The following is a 21,007-nucleotide window of genomic DNA, read 5'->3' on the forward strand; positions in this document are numbered from 1 at the left end:
AACGGCCACGTCTCCCTCGTTTTCCAGTGACGCGTGTATTTTCAATTCTGTACATTTGTGAGTAAAAAAAAACAACAAAAAAAAACTACAAAAACAGTACATAGCACTTCAAACACGTCACTCTTTCACATTTAATTAGTGTTTTACCTTCCAGTTTGAAAGTATTGTATGTAGGCACAGTAATTAAATCCGTCAGCCATGTTTGGTTTACATTTCCTTCACAGTCCCAGAGGTCAGCTCACCTCCCGTCAACAGCTTCTCCATTTATCAGGTTGCCGTGACAACAAAGCATCGTTTGACCGATCCTAGGAGTCTCCCAGACCGCAAACAGGACGCTCCGTACAACGCTGACGTCCGTCACGTAGAAATATTCCAACTCTAAAGGGGCTCGTTCCAAAAACACAGGTTTTTTTTAACGATAAAAAATATAAAACAAACATTTTAACTTGATGAAACCACAACTTCTGTCTGAATTTCAGTACAACCCAAATATTTCTCTATTTACAGTCAAGACAAGCTGACAAGAACATCTGGTTGCAAACTTGTCACGTTGATGTTTCCAAAGGTATAAACAATATTGTTTGAATGTGATCAAATAGACGTTTTAGATTTAAATTAAACTTCACTTACATTAGACTTGTGTTGTTTTTTGATCTCCTTACAATTGAGATATTTGATTCATATCAATAAAAAAATTTCAGACAAAAAAAAATCTGTTGCTTAAAATCTCAAATACATGAGAATACTTCTGTTCACATCAATGTTTATTATTGTAAACAAGATAAATTATGGCTAAATTCCATTTAGCTGCTTCAGTTTCATTGTCCTGACTTCGAGCATCAGCACGAAATTTACCGTAATGTTCGGACTATAAGGCGCACTTAAAATCATTTAATTTTCTCAAAAATCGACAGTGAGTCTTATAATCCGGTGCACATTATGTATTAATTCTGGTTGTGCTTACTGACCTCGAAATGATTTTATGTGGTATACGGTGCTCAAAAATATGTCAAAATGAACTTGTTTCGCTTAATGTCTCTTTTAATCTGGTGCGCCTTATAGTCTGAAAAATACGGTAATTAAATAATTAACTTTTTTTAAACCACAACAGATCAAAATGGCTAAATGCATCATTGGCGATTTATCAGAGATAAAAACAGATAATTATTTGTTGCCAAGTGCTAAACAACATTAAGGTGATTATTTAAGCTTTTTAGTGAGTTTTTAAGCAAAAAAGAACTTTTTTTTTCTTTATTCGAATAAAATATTACATTCTTCAGTTCTTATAAAGAAACCTCACAACTATCTTTAGGTCATGAGAGATTTAACAGCTGCAGCAGGAAACCTTTTGGTTCACATCTTTTAATAATTAGAATAATTTAATACTCCTGATGTCTCGTGAACGCTCACATCAAGCGGCAGACCTACAGGGTCTGAAACAGTGGTGATGATGATGTGCCTTCCTCTGCTGAATGCTAACTTTAAATTAAACAACTATGGATAAAACGCCGCCTGCAGCGGCTCTGCATATTAAATACCTCGTTTTCGAGTGAAGCTCTTGAGTTTTGATATGGGAGGAAACAGGAGTCGTGGAGAATGATATCCAGTTAGCACCAACAGTGCAGAAAAAGGCATTGGACTAGTGGAGGCTCGTGTCTGGAAGCGGCTGTCTTCAAGGTGTCGTTTAGCTCGAGAGCTCTGGTCCTGAAGAGGAAGGCATCGTCTCTGAGCTCATTTCTTCAGACACTGGTACATCAGCGCCCGTGGGTTCAGCATGTAGCGCTCAGAGTTGAGGAACTTGGTGAGATACTGAGGTACCTGCGGCCGCGGAGCCACGTAGGACATGCCGGGGCTGACCGCCATCACTTCGGCGATCTTCTGCTTCATCTCACGGATCTCTCTGTCCTGCTTCTTCACTTTATCTGTCAATCAGGCAAACGGAGGCATGAGGACAGGAACACTGCTGTTAAATAATCCCCCTAAAACGTCTTGTTTATGACTGAAGATGAACTAATCAAAGCACGACAGATTTGCCAAGGAGCAGAATGTCCAAATCTGCAAGGGTTCACAAGCATCATGTGCTAACTAGATATGTGACTAATGGCTGCAGAGCAGCAGTGTGAGTCATCTGGCTGCTGCATGACGACTACATGAGTTACACACGTTGTGCAAGATAAAGTGACACTAACAGCCACGTGCAATGAAAGCTGGGAAGTAAAAAAACTAGGGATGTACGATATTGGATTTTTGACCGATATCCGATATGCCAACATGTTAACACTTATTTGGCTGATACCAATGGTTTTTTTTTCCTAGACCTACTTACAGAGACGACATATCTTTCTCTGCTGTAGAATTAAAATACCAAATTATTCTGCATGGTCTTTGTCACTTTGACCTACTACCAAATGCAGATGCCAAAAAGGCTGAAAATGATGCAACACTTCAACTTGGATTATATTTAATGACATTTGCTCTCTCTAACACAATGACAACACTCAAACAGTCGTGTCAAAACAGTGCCTTTTATACATACAATGATGACAACACATAGCACTTTATTTATTTATTTATATTGAAGAGTTATTTTGATGGAATGGTCAATATCCCATATTTAACTTTATCGCTAATATCGGCCGACACCGATACCGTGCCGATAATATCGTGCATCCCTGAAAAAAATCAAGTTTAAAGTTTTGCATTTGGAGGAAATGTCCTCACAAATGCAAACTCAGTTCATCAGTTAACAAAAAAAAACAAAAAAAAACAGCAAATGTTGCTGAGAGTAAGCAGATATTTTAAATCTGGTTTTAAAAGTGTTTCCATACAGAAATTGTGCATTTATTTTTAACTTTGATCTTTAAATCAAAGCCCAGAGGGGATCAGGTTTTTACAGAAGCAGTCATCAGACTCTGGAACAACCTGCGTTATAATATTCCTACTGCACATTGTTTAGGATTTTGGTTCAGATTTTCAGTCATTCATCCACAGCTTTAGAATACAAGTCCAGTTGTTGTTATGGAGTTTCCTTGTTTTAGATGGATTTGAGTCGGTTTGATTGTGCTAGCCGACGTTTTTTCCCGTTTGTCTTAAACTAACTTATAACCTTGTCAACCTCATTTGTACACGTGTACATAAATAAAGTGTTCTTGTTCGGTACTTTAAATCCAACCGTTGGTTTCTGTTTGCACGTCAGCAGATCCTATTAGCTTTACTGCATTTTGAGTCAGCTGCACAAAAGATTTCCATGCACGGGCGTTTAATCTAACTACAGTCCTTCCATGAAGGTTGAAATACCAAAATGTTCTAACAGAAAATACTACTAGGTATCTGTATCTGTAGTTTTGGGTGTTCAACTGTGATTTTATTATATAAAAAATTTTGTACTTTATCTGACTCACGGTGAGTAAAAACAACCAGGAGTTGTCTGATGGACTTGTTTGGTCTTAGTAATAGAAAGTTTTGTATTTTTAAACTTCAGTTTGCTAGAATCTTTCCATTAGTGACATTTTGGTTCAACAATTTTCTCTGTCACTTAAATACAGAATGCACATCTGGTGAAGTTCAGATCAGACTTTTAGTACCACTGGTTTAAACTGTTTATTTTACATTTGTTTTTAAATAAAAGCTGTTGTGTGAACCTGTGTGTAATATGCTTAATGACCACATGATGGTGCTGTTGGATCCAAATTCACAGTAATAACTTGATCCCATGGCATCTTTCCTCAAAACAAACCATGCATAGTGTACATACATGTCCCTATCATGACATATTATTCAAGAAAAGTCTAAAAACAGAACAATAACCTGGAGGATGTAATAAAAATTAATTAAAAATATTACAGTTATTTTAGAGACAAGCAGAGAGTGAACCTTGAGCTATCTCCAGCTGTCTGCGGGCGTCTCCCAGCGCAGAGAAGAGGTCCAGCTTGATCCGGGTCTCGGCGCTCAGGTTGTACTCCAGGTGTTGAGCCTTGTCCTGCATGGCCGACAGGGTGGAGAGCAACATGTCCGTCTCTTTCTCCACGCCGCGGTACTTTCCCAAAGCCTGAGTTCAACAACACAAACATCAGTGATAAGAACAGCTGCAGGATATCAAAGTGCTTTGGTTTCCCGAGCGTCTTTTTGTTCTCTCTTTTTGTTTTTTCTCTGATTGTTTTTGCCTTAATGGATATAAGAGTTGACATATTTGCTCAGGGAACCAATGCACCACTAAAATAAAACAGTTAACGAACACTTTTAGTCACCCAGTTCACAAAACATATTATTACTGAGAAAATATAAAAGATTCTTGTGCTTTCTAAGTTTTTTTTTAAGGTGGCTAATACCAAGGTGACAGCTCTGGCTTCAGTCGCAGCATGCATCATGAAGAAAATGTCACAAAAATGAGACCAAATGCCACGAAATACAACGTAAACACCTGATGTCACACAAAAACAACTACTGAATAAAACTGCACACTGATGGGATGACAAAATGCAATACGTTGACTGCAGGCCAAAATAAATACACACTAAATGTTCCCAATGAAAACCAGTTTGCTAACAAATTTAAATAAAAAAAAATAAAAAAAGGTTGAACAACAAAAACTAGATCATGACCAAACTGAAGACACCAAAGTACTGAACCACTTGAGACTCACAGACACTTAAAAAACTCACAAGTTCATTCCCAAATAGAGGAAAAAGATACCTCGATCTCTCTCTCTAGATCTACCACACGACTCTCTGTCACTTGATACTCCAGCTGCAGTTGTTTGTACTCTGTTTCTAGATCTTTTACTCTTTTCCTTAACATTTGGGTTTCACAGTGCTCCTGCCTGGTGTAGGAGACGAAGAGAACATCGGTTTTCAGTTGGCGGGGGTCATCAGAGGTGGAAAAATCAGGTTACACAAAGTTTTATGCTGCTGTTTATGACACTTGTTATAACACGGAAGTAAATGACAGCCAAAACAGGAAGTGCTTTCACATCAAGGGCGCCTACACCAATCATCCATAACATTATGACCACTCAATTAAGTAGATCCTCTTTTTGCTGCAGAAAAAGATCTGATCAGCGACAGGATGGACATAAACATTAAGGAGTGTCCTGGATTAGAGATGTCATTTCTAACCCGGGCTCGAAGCCTGGCCCGGCCAGAATTCGGGTCAGGCCATGATAATGTGATGGATGGGCGGGCCAGGTCGGTGTCGGGCTTTTGATTGCGTTAGTGGATTAGCTGCGATCCAATTATATGGCAACATGACTTGCCACACATCCAATTATAGGGCAACATGGCTTGCCATACAGTCTAATTATAAGGCACCATGGCTTGCCATACATTTCAATTTTATGGCAACATGGCTTGCCATATAATCAATCAATCACCAGCTGCACTCGGCCATTTCACCGCGAGCTGACGACCTTGAAAGAGGTAAATAAAGTTCAGTTAAGCTTCAGATGGTACTATACTGCCAGGAAGCGATCCATCGCCCAAATGGACGTTCATTCAGCCGCTGCACTCAGCAGCCGCACGTGGCCGACGACCCAAACAGGTGAGATCCCAAAGCAGACATGTCAGAGCAGGGTCCATGTCTGAATAATGCAGAATGCAGGCAGAAGCAGGGATTTAATGCGCTTTGACAGCCAAGAAAGGACAAAAGGACAAACACCCCCTCAGCTCTGATCTTCTGCCCCCTTAGCTGCGCACGTCCACCGACCGTTAATAACTATATAAGCAGTCAAAGCTAACTAAAAATGTCTGGGGTTTTTCGGGTTTGGACCTGTAATTACTGTTAATTCGTCGGGTCGGGTGGGATTTGGAAATGATGGCTATGGGTCGGATCAGATTTTTTTGGACCTGAATGCAACTCTGTCCTGGAGTATCAAGACTTTCTGTTTGCTTCTCACTGATGCCGTCGGTTTAGAAACTCAGAACTTGGTCAAGTATGTTGGAGCCATTTCTGTGCAGCTTTTGCTGGCCCCCATGTGAGATGCTACTGTTCTGAAAAGGTGTTTAAGATGGTGAGAAGCAGGGGTGGGTGGTGATTTCTAAAAATGGACAAATTAGAAAAAAATTCTGTGACCGTTTTTGTTTTTTACACTAACACCAAGTTGTTTCCCAACAGCGCTTTTCCTCCCAACCGACCACCCCCAAAAATAAAAATACTAAAAGAGCAACAACGCAGTGTCTCCAGCATCTTTCAGTTTATTCTGAAAGGAATATAAAGTAGAAACTACCTTCATGGGGAGCTCAGTTTAGTTTAAGAGCGTTTGAAAACTTTATATTTTTTGCTCTGGAGTGACGTCATCAGGGATCCCAGCCATGCGTTTAAAAAAAGGGGAATTCCTCATTTCACAATGATTTAAACGTTACACAAAGGGATTTACAATCTATGATAGAAAAATGTATTTAAGTTATTTGGCTCGCTAGATAGTGTGTGTTGGGGTGGCCCATTCAAGGTCAACCGTAGAACCTGGGTGAGCAAACTGAAAATCAAGTCAAATTTTCTAAGATAAATTTTATAATTACAGACAAATTCAATTTATTTATTTATTTTACCTAAAAGGCCCATTCCTGGCAGTAAAGTGAAAATAGCATCCAGTTTTTTTCTTCAGGACACTTTGTTGTAGCATTACCTGTGAGTGGTCATAATGTTGTGGCATATCAGTGTATCTGTTTCATTGCAGATAGACGAGGAGACCAAAATCACTTTAAAAGCTGCGTTAAATGAAAACTAAACCAGAGTTTAAGGTTGAATCGCGGCTTCAGCTGATTTTTCAGACCAAAAACAGCTGAACGTTTAGGACTTTTCCTGATCTTCATGCAGAGCTGAAGTGCTCCAGTGCTGTTGATGTTCTCATTTAACTCGCAGCGAAGATGTGAGCAAGCAATTCAGACAAATCTATCATTTGCTTGGCTGTTCTCTCTCCACAGCATGTAATCGAAGTCAGCGGGGTACAAATGTAGACAAAAGTGTCGTCTGAATGGACCGGCTCACTTCTGGAACATGAAACGCTCGGCAGGAGCGGTTTACCTGTTTGTTAGAGTCCGTGCTGCGCTCGCCGCCTCCTCCAGTTTCTGAGCCTGAAGCTCGGCCAACTGTTTCTCAGCAGAGAGTCTGGCTTCTGCTTCGGCTCTGCTCTTTTTCTCCAGCACCGCACTGGCTTGCTTGTCCCGCTGCTTGGTTTTAGTCAGGCACAGAATCCTGCACACAGAGCATCAAATGACCGTTAAAGCGGGCATGAAATGTAAAATATTACCTTTTGTTGTGCTCGAGAATCATACAGATATTAAAGTCACCCTTTAAAAATGTAAACAACATGTAGAGGAATGAACCAACAGCTTGATTGAAACAAATAGTTTTTTTTGTTTTTCAACATCATCACTTTGACATGAATGGGCCAGCTGACATGAGGGCGGCTGTGGCTGAGTGGTTAGAGCAGTCGTCCTCCAATGAGAGAGTTGGGGGTTCAATTCCACCAGCAGTCACATGCTGAAATGTCCCTGGGCAAGACACTGAACCCCTCATTGACTCCAATGTGTGTCCCATCGGTGTTTGAATGTGATCTAAAACACTGATTACCGTATTTTTCAGCGTATAAGTTGCGTTTTTTTTTCATAGATTTGTCAGTCCTGTGACTTGTACGCCAAAGTGACTTATGTACGTTTTTTTTCCATATTCATAACGCAATTTTTGACTGACACTTTAAATTTTGAAGAACTGCAACAGTGAGTCCTCCAGTGCGCGCTCGCTTCACTCAGCTGGTGCAGGTGGAGGCATGCTGGAGAGCTAGCGGCTCCATCTGCGATGGATGGGTGGATGGATGGCGCCATGCTGCCCAGATGAAATGACGCCAGTTTGACCATTAAAGTGCATTTATTAAGGAAAAGTTCAACTGAGACACACCTTTGCTATAATGTCAAGCAAACAACCAACTGTTTTAAAATGTTAATCTTGTTAAATTTTGAGGAACTGCAACAGCGAGTGCTCCCGTGCACGCTTGCTTCACTCAGCTGGTGCAGGTGGAGGAACTCTGGAGAGCTAGCGGCTCCGGCCGTGATGGATGGATGGATGGTGCTGCGCCATCCAGGCAAAATTAAGCTGTTTTGACCATTAAAGCATAATAAACATGACGGGTCAGCGGTGACGCATAATAAATGCGACTTGTATATGATTTTTTTTCTCATCATGATGGTTTCTTTAACTGATGCGACTTATATGCTGCAAAATACGGTAGTCTCTACAGATTCCGATTAGCTTTGTAGAGATCTAGTAGAGTGCTGTATGAATGAGTAAATTAGAGCACAGATTGTAGTGTAAAGTGCTTTGAGTGTCTTGATTAGATAGAAAGGTGCTATATAAGTACAGCTCATTTATCATTTACATGAATACAGAGTTTCTCATTCTGGCCTCTCAAACAGCAGCAAAGAAAGTGGTAAAAATGTATTTTATCTTGATGCATTTGACAAAAACATGTTGTAATATTTTATTAGGTCAGAAAACGGTTTACAAACATAGCCACATACATATATACATATATACATATATATATATATATATATAATAATAATGTCATCACTGTATGTTTCCATACAATGGCGAAATTAGTCTCTGCATTTAACCCATCCACCACCAGGTGGTGCAGTGGGCAGCTATTGAAAGCGCCCGGGGGACATTTTGGGGATTAGACGTGCTGCCCAGAGACGCCACGTGATGTGCAGTGACTGGGGATCGAACCTGGGACTCTCGGGTCCCAAGCCGGCTGCCCTGCCTCTACACCATCTCGGCCCCTAAATATATATATATATATATATATAGCATAATTAGTCGTTCAGAACAAACGTTAAAAGTAATTCTTAAGAGAGCTACTTCATTTAAAAACTGGAGCGTTTGTTATCAAAGCTGGCGGTGCTGAATTCTGTCGAACTCGTCTCACATAAGATCCAGAGCTTGTGATAGTTGGGATTTTCTTTGATGTGATAAATGTGTCAGAGGACTTCTGCGACCGCAGGAACCTGCTGCGATTTCACATGAGGGTTGGAGTGTTTGTGCAGAATAAATGGAATCTGAAACTTTAAAGCACATGCACCAGTGGACGGATCATTTACTGAGTAAGAACAACGACGAGAACTCAACGCGTCTGAGCGGACTTTGTTAAAGTCTGTTTTTAAAATAAGACTACATTCGATTACTCAGAATTATGCAGATTTATAAGCGACACTGGTGGAGTTTTATTCGTTTATCATGATTTTTCATTTATTTGCTTAGAGTTTAAACGCTCTATAGAAATATTCAAGTGTGATATTGGTCAGAGATTAAAATCTGCGGTCATTTGTATTGATTCTGTATTAATAAGCTATACGTTCAGGCATAATGTCCATCTTCAGCCGTCTGTGGTTTATAAACGATGTCATGTATAAAATAACCCACGCACAGAGACAAAGACGGATCTCCCAGTGGGTTTGATGAAACACTCACTTGCTCTGCAGCAGCATGTTGGACTGTCTGAGGAGGGACACCTCTGGCCTCAGGCTCCTCTCGCTGTTCGTCAGGTTACAGACGTGACTTCTCAGCTCCTGCTCGCTCTGTCTGCTCACCTGCAGCTCGCCCCTCAGCCTCCGCAGCTCTGCCTCAAGCCTGGCATTAATGAAAGCACCGTCAGTTTAACCGTCTCCTGTCTAACCCAGCCCAGCTGAGCTGAACTCTACAGCGACGTACTTGCTCATTTGTTCAGCGTGATAACTCTGCGCCGCTGTGGTGCTCTTCTCCTCTGCATCCCTGTTGGGGCTGATTGTTTTCGAGCTCCTCGGTTTCTTCTCGCTCCTTCCTGCAGGCGGCGAAGGAGTGTTTGTGCAGCCTCTGCGGGCTTTTGGCGAGGAGTTTTTGGCCGCCCGTGCGGCTTTGCTTCCCTGCTCCTCGTGAGGTAGATTTTCTGGGGTCGCAGATAGTTCTGGTCCGCCTTCCCCGCCGTGAAATTGGTCCTTGGGCTCAGCGGCAGGTTTGAATAACGACGATGGCCGCCGGCTCGATTCAACAGACCGCACATCGGGTCCTCGCTCTTCGCTGCGAATCTGAAGGCAGTCCACGCTGTGTGTGTCATCATGGGCCACCACGGCGCCGTTCTGACACTGGTACTGACTTGACTCGGACTTGAACTTCCATTTAGAGCCTGCAAAAAATAAATAAATAAATTCTGCAGAGTTAAAAACCATTTTGAACAAATAAGGAAAAACAGTTAAGACGCACTTATAAGCAACACACAAGTCCGTTTTAAAATAAATAATAGCTGCACTCTTCCTTCAAATGATCTCATCTACGTTTAAATTAATTATGCACCGAGTTCTCACACGACGCCCGAAGAATATCACTGGTTCCTGTGAAAATATTTATTATAACGACTCCTGCGGCTTTGGAGAAACAGCTGGAAAAGTAATATTGAGTGATGGGAAACAAATCCAACACGCTCTAAGATTTATTACTCATAATCTTTTGGGAAATTGTACACTTGGCAGGTCAATGAATCTGTCTCATCACTCTGTAACATGAGAGTTTAAACCAATAAGAACGAAGGAGGGAAGTCAGCTGGTAAATCAAATTACTGTTGCAGGCAGCAGCCTTACAATCTGACAAGAGCTGCCGTTTGCTCTCCTTTTAGCTGAAACTGTAAAATACATTGGTTTGTTCCTTCCTCTGCCACCTAAAGCACCTTTTCTAATAAATAAATATCATTGTGTTACCGTAGGCACACTTAAAGTTCTTAAATTTTCTCAAAAATTGACAATGAGCCTTATAATCCAGTGTATTAATTCTGGTTGTGCTTACTGACCTCAAACCTATTTTCTGTGGTACATGACGCTCAAAAATCTGTCAAAATGAACTTGTTTCACTTAATGCGCCTTATAATCTGAAAAATACGGTAAGTCAGCTAACTACAACCAAAGTAAAAGCTGACTTGAAAGCACGACGGCTTCTTTTTAAAGCGTCACTGAGTGGATGCTGCAGGTGCACAGACTTACTGCTGCTGCCATCTGTGCTGGACTTGGAGTAAACCTGCAGACCTGGTGGGAGCGAGTGCTGAAGGAGGTGCATGTGAAAGTCATTCTCACTCTGAACGGCTTTCTGAACACGCAGCTTAAATATGTTGGTGAAGTAGCAGGTGGCATCAAACCCCAGATAAACTACGGGGTAGCCGATGCTGAAAGTAAACAAAACAAACAACGGGAGTTTACGTTAATTACTTCGCTCACACTTTGTGTAATTCACACCTCATGTAGCACCTCAGCCTTCACTAATCAAACAAAAGGTGAAAAAAAAACAAGCTTATTATCTATTTGATGTCCAGCAAAAATGCCCAGACGAAACACGACGGGTGCACAGCGCTGATTGTTGTAACACTGCATTAAGCACGCATTATATAATGTTTACAGCAGATTAAATATGCCTACCAGTGTGCAGCGAAAAGATGAGAGAGGTTGGGATGGGAGGTATTGAGATCTTTGAGTCGAAGCGAAGCCTCTGTGTACACAAGCATGATCCACAGGGACACTGTGGATATACAGATGCCCTTCTCTGAAAAGGAAAACAGGATTTAGTGGTAAAAACGCATTAAAAAACATCTGAAACCAGAGGGAAAATGCTAGAAAAAACCTCTATGATGCTAATAAAAAAGGTTACAAGACATAAAAAACTGTGACCTCTGCAGCTTTAAACTCATTTTAGGTGGACTTGGATGAGAAATAAAACACACAGTCAAAACTTTAATTGCTTTAAAAAATATTAAACATTGTATTTCACAAAATAAAAGAGGAGAGGGACCATCCAGCTAGTTAAAAAGTGATAAAACATACGCTGGATTAGGAGTTAAACTAAACTGTTACCAAATAAAAATACTTGATTTAACATAGAATAGAATAAAAAAAGGAGGCTTACATTTTTATCAAGCGGCTTTAAATTGACTTTCAAAAACTTTGTTTGTTTAAAATGCTTACCAAAACACAAAAGTCTATTTCATTAGGGCAGCTGAACACTTTAGTAGCAAAAGGATAGCTAAACACTACAAACATCAAGACTAGCTAAAAGCTAAATGTAGCTAATTTGATCTAAAAGCAGCAAAATGGTTGTTAAAATCTAAAAGAATGAAAAACTGAAAAGTATGTATCAAAAGGGTAGCTGAAAGTTAAAGTAGCAAAATGCTAGCTAGACACTAAAGCTATCAACAGGCTAGCTAAAAGCAGCAAAATGGTCACTAATGTCTAACAGTAACAAAACTGAAGTGGTGGGCACTATTCTGCTAATCAGCTAACAGCTAATAGCAGAATTAATTTTTTATTAAGCGGATTAGCATTTCCACTAACTTTGGAAACCGTTAGCAGAATTAGCTTCTGTTTAATTAGGTTTCGCCAACTTTAGATCCGCTAACAAAATTTACAAGCTTGTGTCTGTTGTGGGCGTCTCTCAAAGAGTCCTTTAGGTAAGCTATTGGCCGACTACGTGTACATGTGACAAGACGTGATTGGTAAACACAGCTTCAACTGGAAAGAGACAAAGACGTGTGATGCAGACTGAGTGACAGTCGTCTAAGCAGTTAGCAGTTTAGCATTAGCTTCCGCTAATTTTTATTATTCTTTTAACCTCTTTAGCAGTTTAGTGTTAACAAAGCTAACCTTTTGGTTAGCAGTTCTCACCACGGCAAAATACTAACAAAAAGCTAAAATTACATGGCAAAAAGGTAGCTGAACGTTAAAGTAGTAAATGCTAGCTAGAAACTAAAAGTATTGAGAGGCTGGCTAAAAACCAAAAGTAACAAAAAGCTAAAATTAGCAAGGGTTAGCTAAAAGCAGCTAAATGGTTGCTAAAGCAGCAAAATGCTAATTGAACACTAAAAGTATGTCACAAAAGGGTAGCTGAAAGATAAAAAAAAAGCAAGCTAAAAACTAAAATTAGCAAAAAGCTTGCTAAAAACAGAATGTAACAGGCTAGCAAAAAGCAGCAAAATGCTAACAATAAGCTACAAGTAGTTGACAGCTAAAATAGCAAAGGCTAGCTAAATGCTAAAATATTAATTAAGCTAGCGAGCAAAAAACAAAAATAGAGGAATTTGCTCAAGAATGTTTCAAAGAAAAATGCTTTAGAAAGAATTGAAAAGATATGAATGTATTTCTTTGCGATTTCTTTTGTAAATTGTTATTTTGAAAAGTATAAATGTTGAAAAAAACAAGTCGCATCACCCACCTCAGCTGAGTGAGCCAAACGTTTTGATATAAGTATATAGTATACAAAGTATGCAGAAAAATTAAGATAAAAAAAAAGGGAAAAATAAAAACAAGAAAATATTGTACATGCTGAATCAGCATTTACATAATTAGCATGTTGCCATGTGTGTACTCACCTGTGTGCCAAATATAATTGAATAATACGTAGGTGCTTGCTACAAAAAAGAGCCAGTGCAAAGGAACGAAGATTAAACAAAAGATGTCCAGTGTGAAGGCAGCGAAAACAAAAACAACACAAATAACCTGAAAACAAACAAGAAAACAAAGTGATTTTAGTTAAGCGCATAAAATGGATTCATTTTAAACACAGGGGGGATTTTATAAAAAGCTACTGTGTTTGTTGAAGCTGCACAGCACAGGCTGCGTTTTCATTATCGAGGCTACTGCACAGAATATGAAAGCACACAGCAGGAGTCCTCACCAGACCGTGGCAGTGGAAAGTGGAGTACACACTCCCAAAGAAGAGCCAGCACGGCCACAAATACTCCAGTCTGAATTCAAGGATGAAATCTGCCAGCAGAACCAGCGTCCACATGGCCATAAACTTCAGGAAGGTGTACGCACTGTGAAAAAAAAGTGCATTATTTAAAACAAATAAATGCATTTATCTGCAAGTTGATGAATTCCAGTTAGACAAATGCAAGTTTTCCCATTTTCAGTAAATACACAGCTGAGATTCAGCCTGAGCATGTAATACAAAAAGAAAACGGCTCAAAACTAAACTGGAAACCAGATGATGAACCCATAACTGAGCAGCTGCATCTTAAAAACACACGCAGCCCTTTAAAACGGAGGCAACAAAGAGCAATGATCGACCCCACGTTCATTTTATTAGGCAGCCACAAGCCAAACACAAGCTGTGGTTTCCTCCTTTGTTCTGCTCGTCCGCACACTGCCGTCACATCACCTTCTTTGTTTGGTTACCATGGCGATATTTCATCCGGAGGAGAGAGGGAGCACCTCAGCATCCTCCTGCTAGTCCAAATAAATATTTTCATTAGAACAAACGAGTTCATTTAAATTGAATTTTATTGGAAAAACTTTTAAAAAACCCTGCATTTATTTCTCCTTTTCCAATCCAAAATTATGTCACTATTTAATCTGGTGGGCAGGATGAGGGGGATGAAAACAAATAAAAGCCTCTTTAAATATTCTTACTATTTTATTTGAGGCTTCTAATGTTCCTGAAATGATGAATTTTATGTTATAAACAAGATGAAGAGGATCAGAGAGGGACAAAAGGAGAACAAAGCAACCTCACCTCGTAAAAGTTCATATATGCCTCATTCTTTTCTTAACGGATGAATAAAATCTTAATAATTCAATCGATAATGCAACAAAACGGGGTATTTTATAAGCATGTGAGTATATGATAAGAATATAAGTATGTCAAAATGCAATTCTAACAATGCACTCAAGCATATTATTCCACACAAAACAGAGCAAGAAAAAACAAAAATACTGTAGATATGGCTGTGTTGCAAACTCAAAAAGACATTTTGAAACAATAAAAGTGTCAGAGTTCAAATAGGATGCACCATTAAAACCAGTGGAGTTGAAATCTTTTCTTGGCTGAAAACCTTCTTAAAAACAAACACTGCCTTTTTGTGGAAGAAAGAGAGAGCAGTTTTGTCTTTAGCTATAAAGTATCCAGTGTTTTGGAAGAGAAGTGGTCGTGTAATGAAGCAGGAGACAAGTGGTGCCTGGAGAGGGGAAGGAGGCACAAATGTTGCTGTTCCCTGTAAACAATGTCGGCTAAAGTCAGCTCGTGGCTGCTTCGTTCAGTAAAGAAAGCTCCAGACTGGGTGGTTTCAACCGAGACACGGGTGTGGAAATGGGATGGGAGGCAGACAGGTGACGACGGCTGAAAATATATAAATATATATCACACAAAGACCACAACAAAAGCAGCAGCCAGGCGACGCGGCTCGACGCGCAGCAAACCTTTCAGACAGCTTCTCCGTGATCTTCAGTTTTTTCATCTTCCGAAGCCTGTTGGCGTCCACATAACGTTTCTTCATCTTATGGCTTCTACTCCCTCCGTGCTGATGTCTTCACACCGCGGCGGCAGCGACGGGGGCACAGACAAATACTGTAACGCGAACCGTTTTTCCTCTCCCACCTCCTGCTTGTGGTGGACGAAGCAGCGCGAGCTCCAACCTGGGGCGATGATGACGGCTCTATTCTGCGCATGCTCAGTGAGGGTTGGCGTTTACAAGCGTCTACCACTAGAGGGCAGCAGAATAACACAATGCCCGCAGAAGATTTTATTTAAGCCATAGTAGCTGCCAAAGTACACGTTTTTTCATCCATCCATCCATTATCTTTTACCCGCTTCTTCCTTTTCGGGTCACGGAGGTCACTGGTGCCCATGTCCAGTTATCAAGGTGTGAGAGGTGGGGGACACCCTGGACAGGTCTCCAGTCCATTGCATAGAGACAAACCATTCATAGTCTCACACCTAGGAACAATTTAGAGTTATCAGTCAGCCTAATATGTGTTTTTTTGTCTGTGGGAAGAAATCAGAGTACCCGGAGAAAGCCCATGCATGCACGGAGAGAACATGAACAAAAAGGTCCCTGGTTGGGATTTGAACCAGTGACCTTCTTGCTGAGAGGCAGCAGCTCAACTAATGGCACCACTGTGCTGCCAGTATAAAAACATCTTAATTTAAAACACACACTGCTTCTAAAATACTTTTTTTTTTCTGACAATCCACCGATCTTGTGTCTAAAACCTGGATTGCACAAATCTTGTTTTTCTTTCAGTATTTGCTTAGATGTGCCGGTTTTGTTGCCTCTCTGTCCTCAGCTCCCCACAGCGATGGAACCACGAGGCTGCAGGAAACGCTCAGAAATGGGCCCAAACTTGCTCCATGAGGTACAGCTCTGCCAGCAGAGAGATCAGCAGTAACGTTCCCAAACCACCTCAGAGTCATGGAGGATAAAGATCGGAGGACGTGTCTGTAACGCATTCAGTCGAGGTTGTGAAGTCTCACCATTAGGTCATATATCTGCAGGTTTTCTGGCTCTGATCGGTTGAAGATGATCCCTGTATTAAATCAATGTTTCAGATAATCACTCGGTGTAAATATTACTTTTTAGTTCCGTTGGTTTTTTTTGCTGTGAAAGTGTAACTGTCAGGATTCTGGTAGATCCCATGAACTGGTTCTTTATCACCCCATACCATAATGACACGTCTGTAAGCATGCATTTGTCTGCCCCATTAGTAAAACACTTCAACAACCAGAGGATTTAAATGAAACTCTCAGAAACAAATTATTGGATGTACGTCTACAACTGATTAACTTTTGGGGGTCAAGACAATTCAAGATGGCCGCCACAGCTGCTTGACCTCAGAATGCATGAAAACAGCTCAGTGAGTTGGATTTGGTGTGATTAGTGACACACGTTACCTCTGAGAACTGGACAAACTTTTATTTTTGTTTTCAACTCTTTTGAAAGTAGCCAGGGGCTGTGGGGAGAACCTCCAGCTACAAGAGCACATGGACTGATGTGATCCAGTCCTGGTTCGACGAGGTAGAGGACTTCCGGTATGGAGTGGGATTCCTTAAAGGAGGAGTGGTGGAACATTACATGCAGGTGCAACTTGTTTTACAAAAATCTCTCTTTAATTTACGTGCAAGCTTGCAATTGTCTGAAATACACAACAGTGGTTTCAGTACAGTTGTGTTTTTGTTTCTCCTCACTTGCAGGTTGTTTGGTTCAAATCAGCTGTGCTGTGGCCTACTGTCCCAACTCTGCATACAAATACTGCCACTACTGCCCACTGTGCGACTTTTCCTATGTTTACCGTATTTTCAGGCGTATAAGTCGCATCAGTCAAAAAAAGCATCATGAAGAGGAAAAAAACATATATCGCTTCGGTGTATAAGTTGCATTTATTGTGCATTTCTTTAATGGTCAAAACAGCTTCATTTTGCCTGGGTGGTGCGACACCATCCATCCATCCATCCATCCATCCATTGCAGCTGGAGCTGCTAGCTCTCCAGCGTTTCTCCGCCTGCACTAGCTGAGTGAGACAAGCGAGCACAGGAGGACTTTTTGTTGCAGTTCTTCAAAATTTAAAGCATCAGTCTGAAATTGTGTTATGAATATGGAAAAAAAAAACATAAGTTGCTTCGGCGTACAAGTCGCACGACTGACAAATCTATGTAAAAAAAACTGCTACTTATACACCGGAAAATACGGTACATCACTTTTCACACTGTTTCACTTTAAAAAGTTAAACTTATAATCCCCTGCTGCGATGAAAGGCAGGCATTAATGTAACTGCATGTGTCTGCATGTTTATTTGTCAGTTAGCAAAACTTCTCATAAGCCAGAGGATGGATTTTTTTATTAAAGCTCTTCCAAAGTCATCATTGAGTGTACGTCTAGAACTGATTAACTTTTGGAGTCAACTTGATTCAAGATGGCTGCCACAGTTGATCAAATTTCACAACCATAAAAATGCTGTTCTTCAGTCAGTTTTTGCAGATATTGAGCTAAATTTTGACGTGGCTGTAGTTGAGAGTAAATCTCAACACATACTCTGAGACCAAAATTATTACACAAACTCAAAATTCTGTTCTGTAAACGATAATTTTCAAAACGCGACAAAAATACTTTAAATCCAATGAGGAGAAATGCAGACATGTTTTCTTTTTCTTATTTATCATTCTGCAGCACACTTAGTGGTCATTAAATAATAATTCAGAGGTTCTTCCTGACATTTCCCGGATATTATCGGGTGTAAGTCTTTGCTGCTGTGTTGAATATTTGATGCTGTGGCCTACATTACAGGGGAACTACCAGCTGGCTCGGCCTTACAAGTCAGGACCCTCCTGCGCTGATTACCCTAACACCTGCGACAACAAACTGTGCAGTGAGTCACAAACCAGAAGAAAATGATCCATAAATTTGTCTTATTTTAATAAAAAGACTTCACCTAGCACAAAATAAGCAGTCAGATTGTGGATTACAAAACGAAAGAGGCAAAACTGAAGTGAGAAAAGCTCCATTTTGTTTGGTTCAGGAGGTGGACGCTGAAACTCACACTGGAAAATGTCAAGAATGAGTGTAAAATTAGCATTTTAATTATGTCACATGCTAAAGCTTTAAGTTATAAATTGTTTTTAAAGAGATTCAAATCTTTTTAAGTGAGGTTTTGTAGAAAGACCTATTGTAGATATTTGGACATCAGTTTGTTAAAAATACTTTATTTTTGACTGGACTGACTTGGTTGACCAAAGTGTATTGCTACTGATGTGAGCTTTAGGTTTTAACTCTTTAAATCATCATCATCATTTTTGTTTTATACTATTAATTACATGCAGTTTTAAGGTTACGTGCACATGTAGCTCTTTCAATGCAGCCTGGGGCGCTTCCTGCAAAAAAAAAAAAATCTAATTACTGCAATATTCATCAATTATTACTAAATATAAATCAATGTAAAGTTTTATAAAACAAAATTTTTATGAACTGCTATACATATTTGTCTTGGTCCCGCTCAGATTAGCAGTTAGCTCAATGATCGGATCAGAATTAAACCGATTCTCCAAACTGGGGTTCATCAAACAGTTGTCTACAACAGTTAAGATATTCTTTGTTCACAAAGCTGCGGGAGCTTGTTTTATAAAACAGGGCTGTAGCCATCCATCCATCCATCCATCCATCCATTATCTTTACCCGTTTGTTCCATTTTGGGTCACGGGGGTCGCTGGTGCCCATGTCCAGCAATCACTGTGCGAGGGGCGGGGTACACCCTGGACGGGTCGCAAGTCCATCACAGGGACACATAGAGACAAACGAGACAAACAACCATTCACTCTCTCACTCACACCTAGGGACAATTTAGAGTTACCAATCAGCCTAACATGCATGTTTTTGGTCTGTGGGAGGAAACCGGAGTACCCGGAGAAAACCCACGCATGCACGGAGAGAACATGCAAACTCGACCCAGAAAGGCCCCTGGACCGGGGTTTGAACCAGGGACCTGCTCGCTGAGAGGCAGCAGCTCTACCAGTTGCGCCACCATGCTGGCTGTAGCCAAATAAGAACTTTAATTCCAACCAGTTATAAAACTCTATCATAAATTATAATAGGATTTATAAACTCACATAACACGTGTGAACATGTTTTTTTTTTATTATTACTCTATTTGAAGTCTTTATGTTTGACGTGACCTGTCCAGGGTGTACCCCGCCCCTCGCACAGTGATTGCTGGACATGGGCACCAGCGACCCCCGTGACCCAAAATGGAATAAGCGGGTAAAGAAAATGGATGGATGGATGGATGTTTGACGTGTGGGCAGGACGGTGGCGCAGTTGGTAGAGCTGCTGCCTCTCAGCAACTAGGTTGTCCCGGTTCAGATCCCAGCCGGTGGAGTTTGCATGTTCTCTCCGTGCATGCATGGGTTTTCTCCAGGTACTCCAGTTTCCTCCCACAGACCAAAAACATGCACGTTAGACTGATTGGTAACTCTAAATTGTTCCTAGGTGTGAGTGAGAGAGTGTATGGTTGTTTGTCTCTGACCCAGTGGCGATTTTAGCCTCTTTTTGGGGGGTGCTGAAGCACCCATAAATTTTAGCTCAACATCTCTGAAAAATAAAGAAACCATCATTAGGATTTTGTAAGGAAACTCAGTTCTCAAACCTTAGATTCACCAAAATATTGAATAATTTTGGAATAATTTTGGAATAAAAATGGAATAAACGATGACACACTTAAACGGGCCAGCAAAATCTATAATGTTTTTTTTTTTGCACGAGTCAGATCCTCAACGCCACCTGTCAATCAATCATCGGGGACAAAATAGTTTAATGTTGTCAGTGACATGCAATTCAGATGGCGTTGCCCTGAGCATTTACAGAGTGGATGCATTTCAGAAACTAAACAGAGTTTGGAAAAATGTAAACAGATGAATAAAGGCTGGCGGCCGATCTCATGATCAGCTGATTACAACAGTTATAAACAGGAAGTAGCCTACCACATGTTCTACTGTACAAAAGTAACTGCAGATAAAGCCTCCATTTTCTGTCATAATTACTTTGCATGTTTAAGGGTTAAATTAAAGGTTAATGCTTAAAGCTAGTTGTGCTTTGTTTTGTGTGTTTTATATGTTGCAACTTCTGGTTGCATTAGTTTTTGTTTGCTATGACCTTTAAAAAGCCCTATTTGTGACTGAGCTCTTCGTTTACGGCCATGCCACTCTGAACACGTCCAGTCTCATCTGATCTAGGAAGGTAAGCATGGCTGGGCATGGTTAGTGCTAGGATAAGATAAGATAAGATAAGATAAGATAAGATAAGATAAGATAGAACTTTATTGATCCCACAGGAAATTGTTGTGCCAGAGTTTCAGTACAATGGAACATACACAAGGAATTACACAAGATATAAAAAATAACAAAGAATATAAAAATAACAAGAGACCACCTGGGAAAACCAGGCGCTGTAAGCTTTTCCACTTCTCACAAACCACACCATGGAGTGCATTGTTCAAGCCAAGAGCCATTGTACTGGGGGCTAAGCATCCCCTAAATGTCAGATCCTAGAATCGCCCCTGATGTGTCCCTGTGATGGACCTGTGACCTGTCCAGGGTGTCCCCCTCCTCTAGCCAGTGATGGTTGGATGGATGTTTGATGTGTTGTTTTTTTGTTATCCACAAGGGGAAAATGTAGCACCCTCAGCACCTCCAGTTCCCATGGCCTCCTTTGTTAAGAACCTTTCCACAGAACGCCACTTTA

At 40.5% G+C, this 21,007-nt stretch overlaps 1 protein-coding gene across 1 annotated transcript; it reads right to left on the bottom strand.

Annotated features, from left to right (window-relative positions):
- Window positions 1-1,656: 1,656 nt before the first annotated feature.
- On the bottom strand, window positions 1,657-15,449 carry si:dkey-12h9.6 (macoilin-1). Its single transcript, XM_037685544.1, is given in 12 exon segments — window positions 1,657-1,922; window positions 3,874-4,048; window positions 4,693-4,819; window positions 7,018-7,188; window positions 9,463-9,621; window positions 9,703-10,153; window positions 11,001-11,179; window positions 11,430-11,553; window positions 13,373-13,499; window positions 13,678-13,819; window positions 15,201-15,310; window positions 15,312-15,449. Coding segments are annotated over 12 exon segments (2,094 nt in total). The 3' UTR covers window positions 1,657-1,731.
- Between the last annotated feature and the right edge of the window lie 5,558 nt (window positions 15,450-21,007).

The sequence above is a fragment of the Nematolebias whitei genome, chromosome 12 (genome assembly GCF_014905685.2).
Source record: "Nematolebias whitei isolate Nwh7 chromosome 12, NemWhi1, whole genome shotgun sequence".
Taxonomy (NCBI): domain Eukaryota; kingdom Metazoa; phylum Chordata; class Actinopteri; order Cyprinodontiformes; family Rivulidae; genus Nematolebias; species Nematolebias whitei.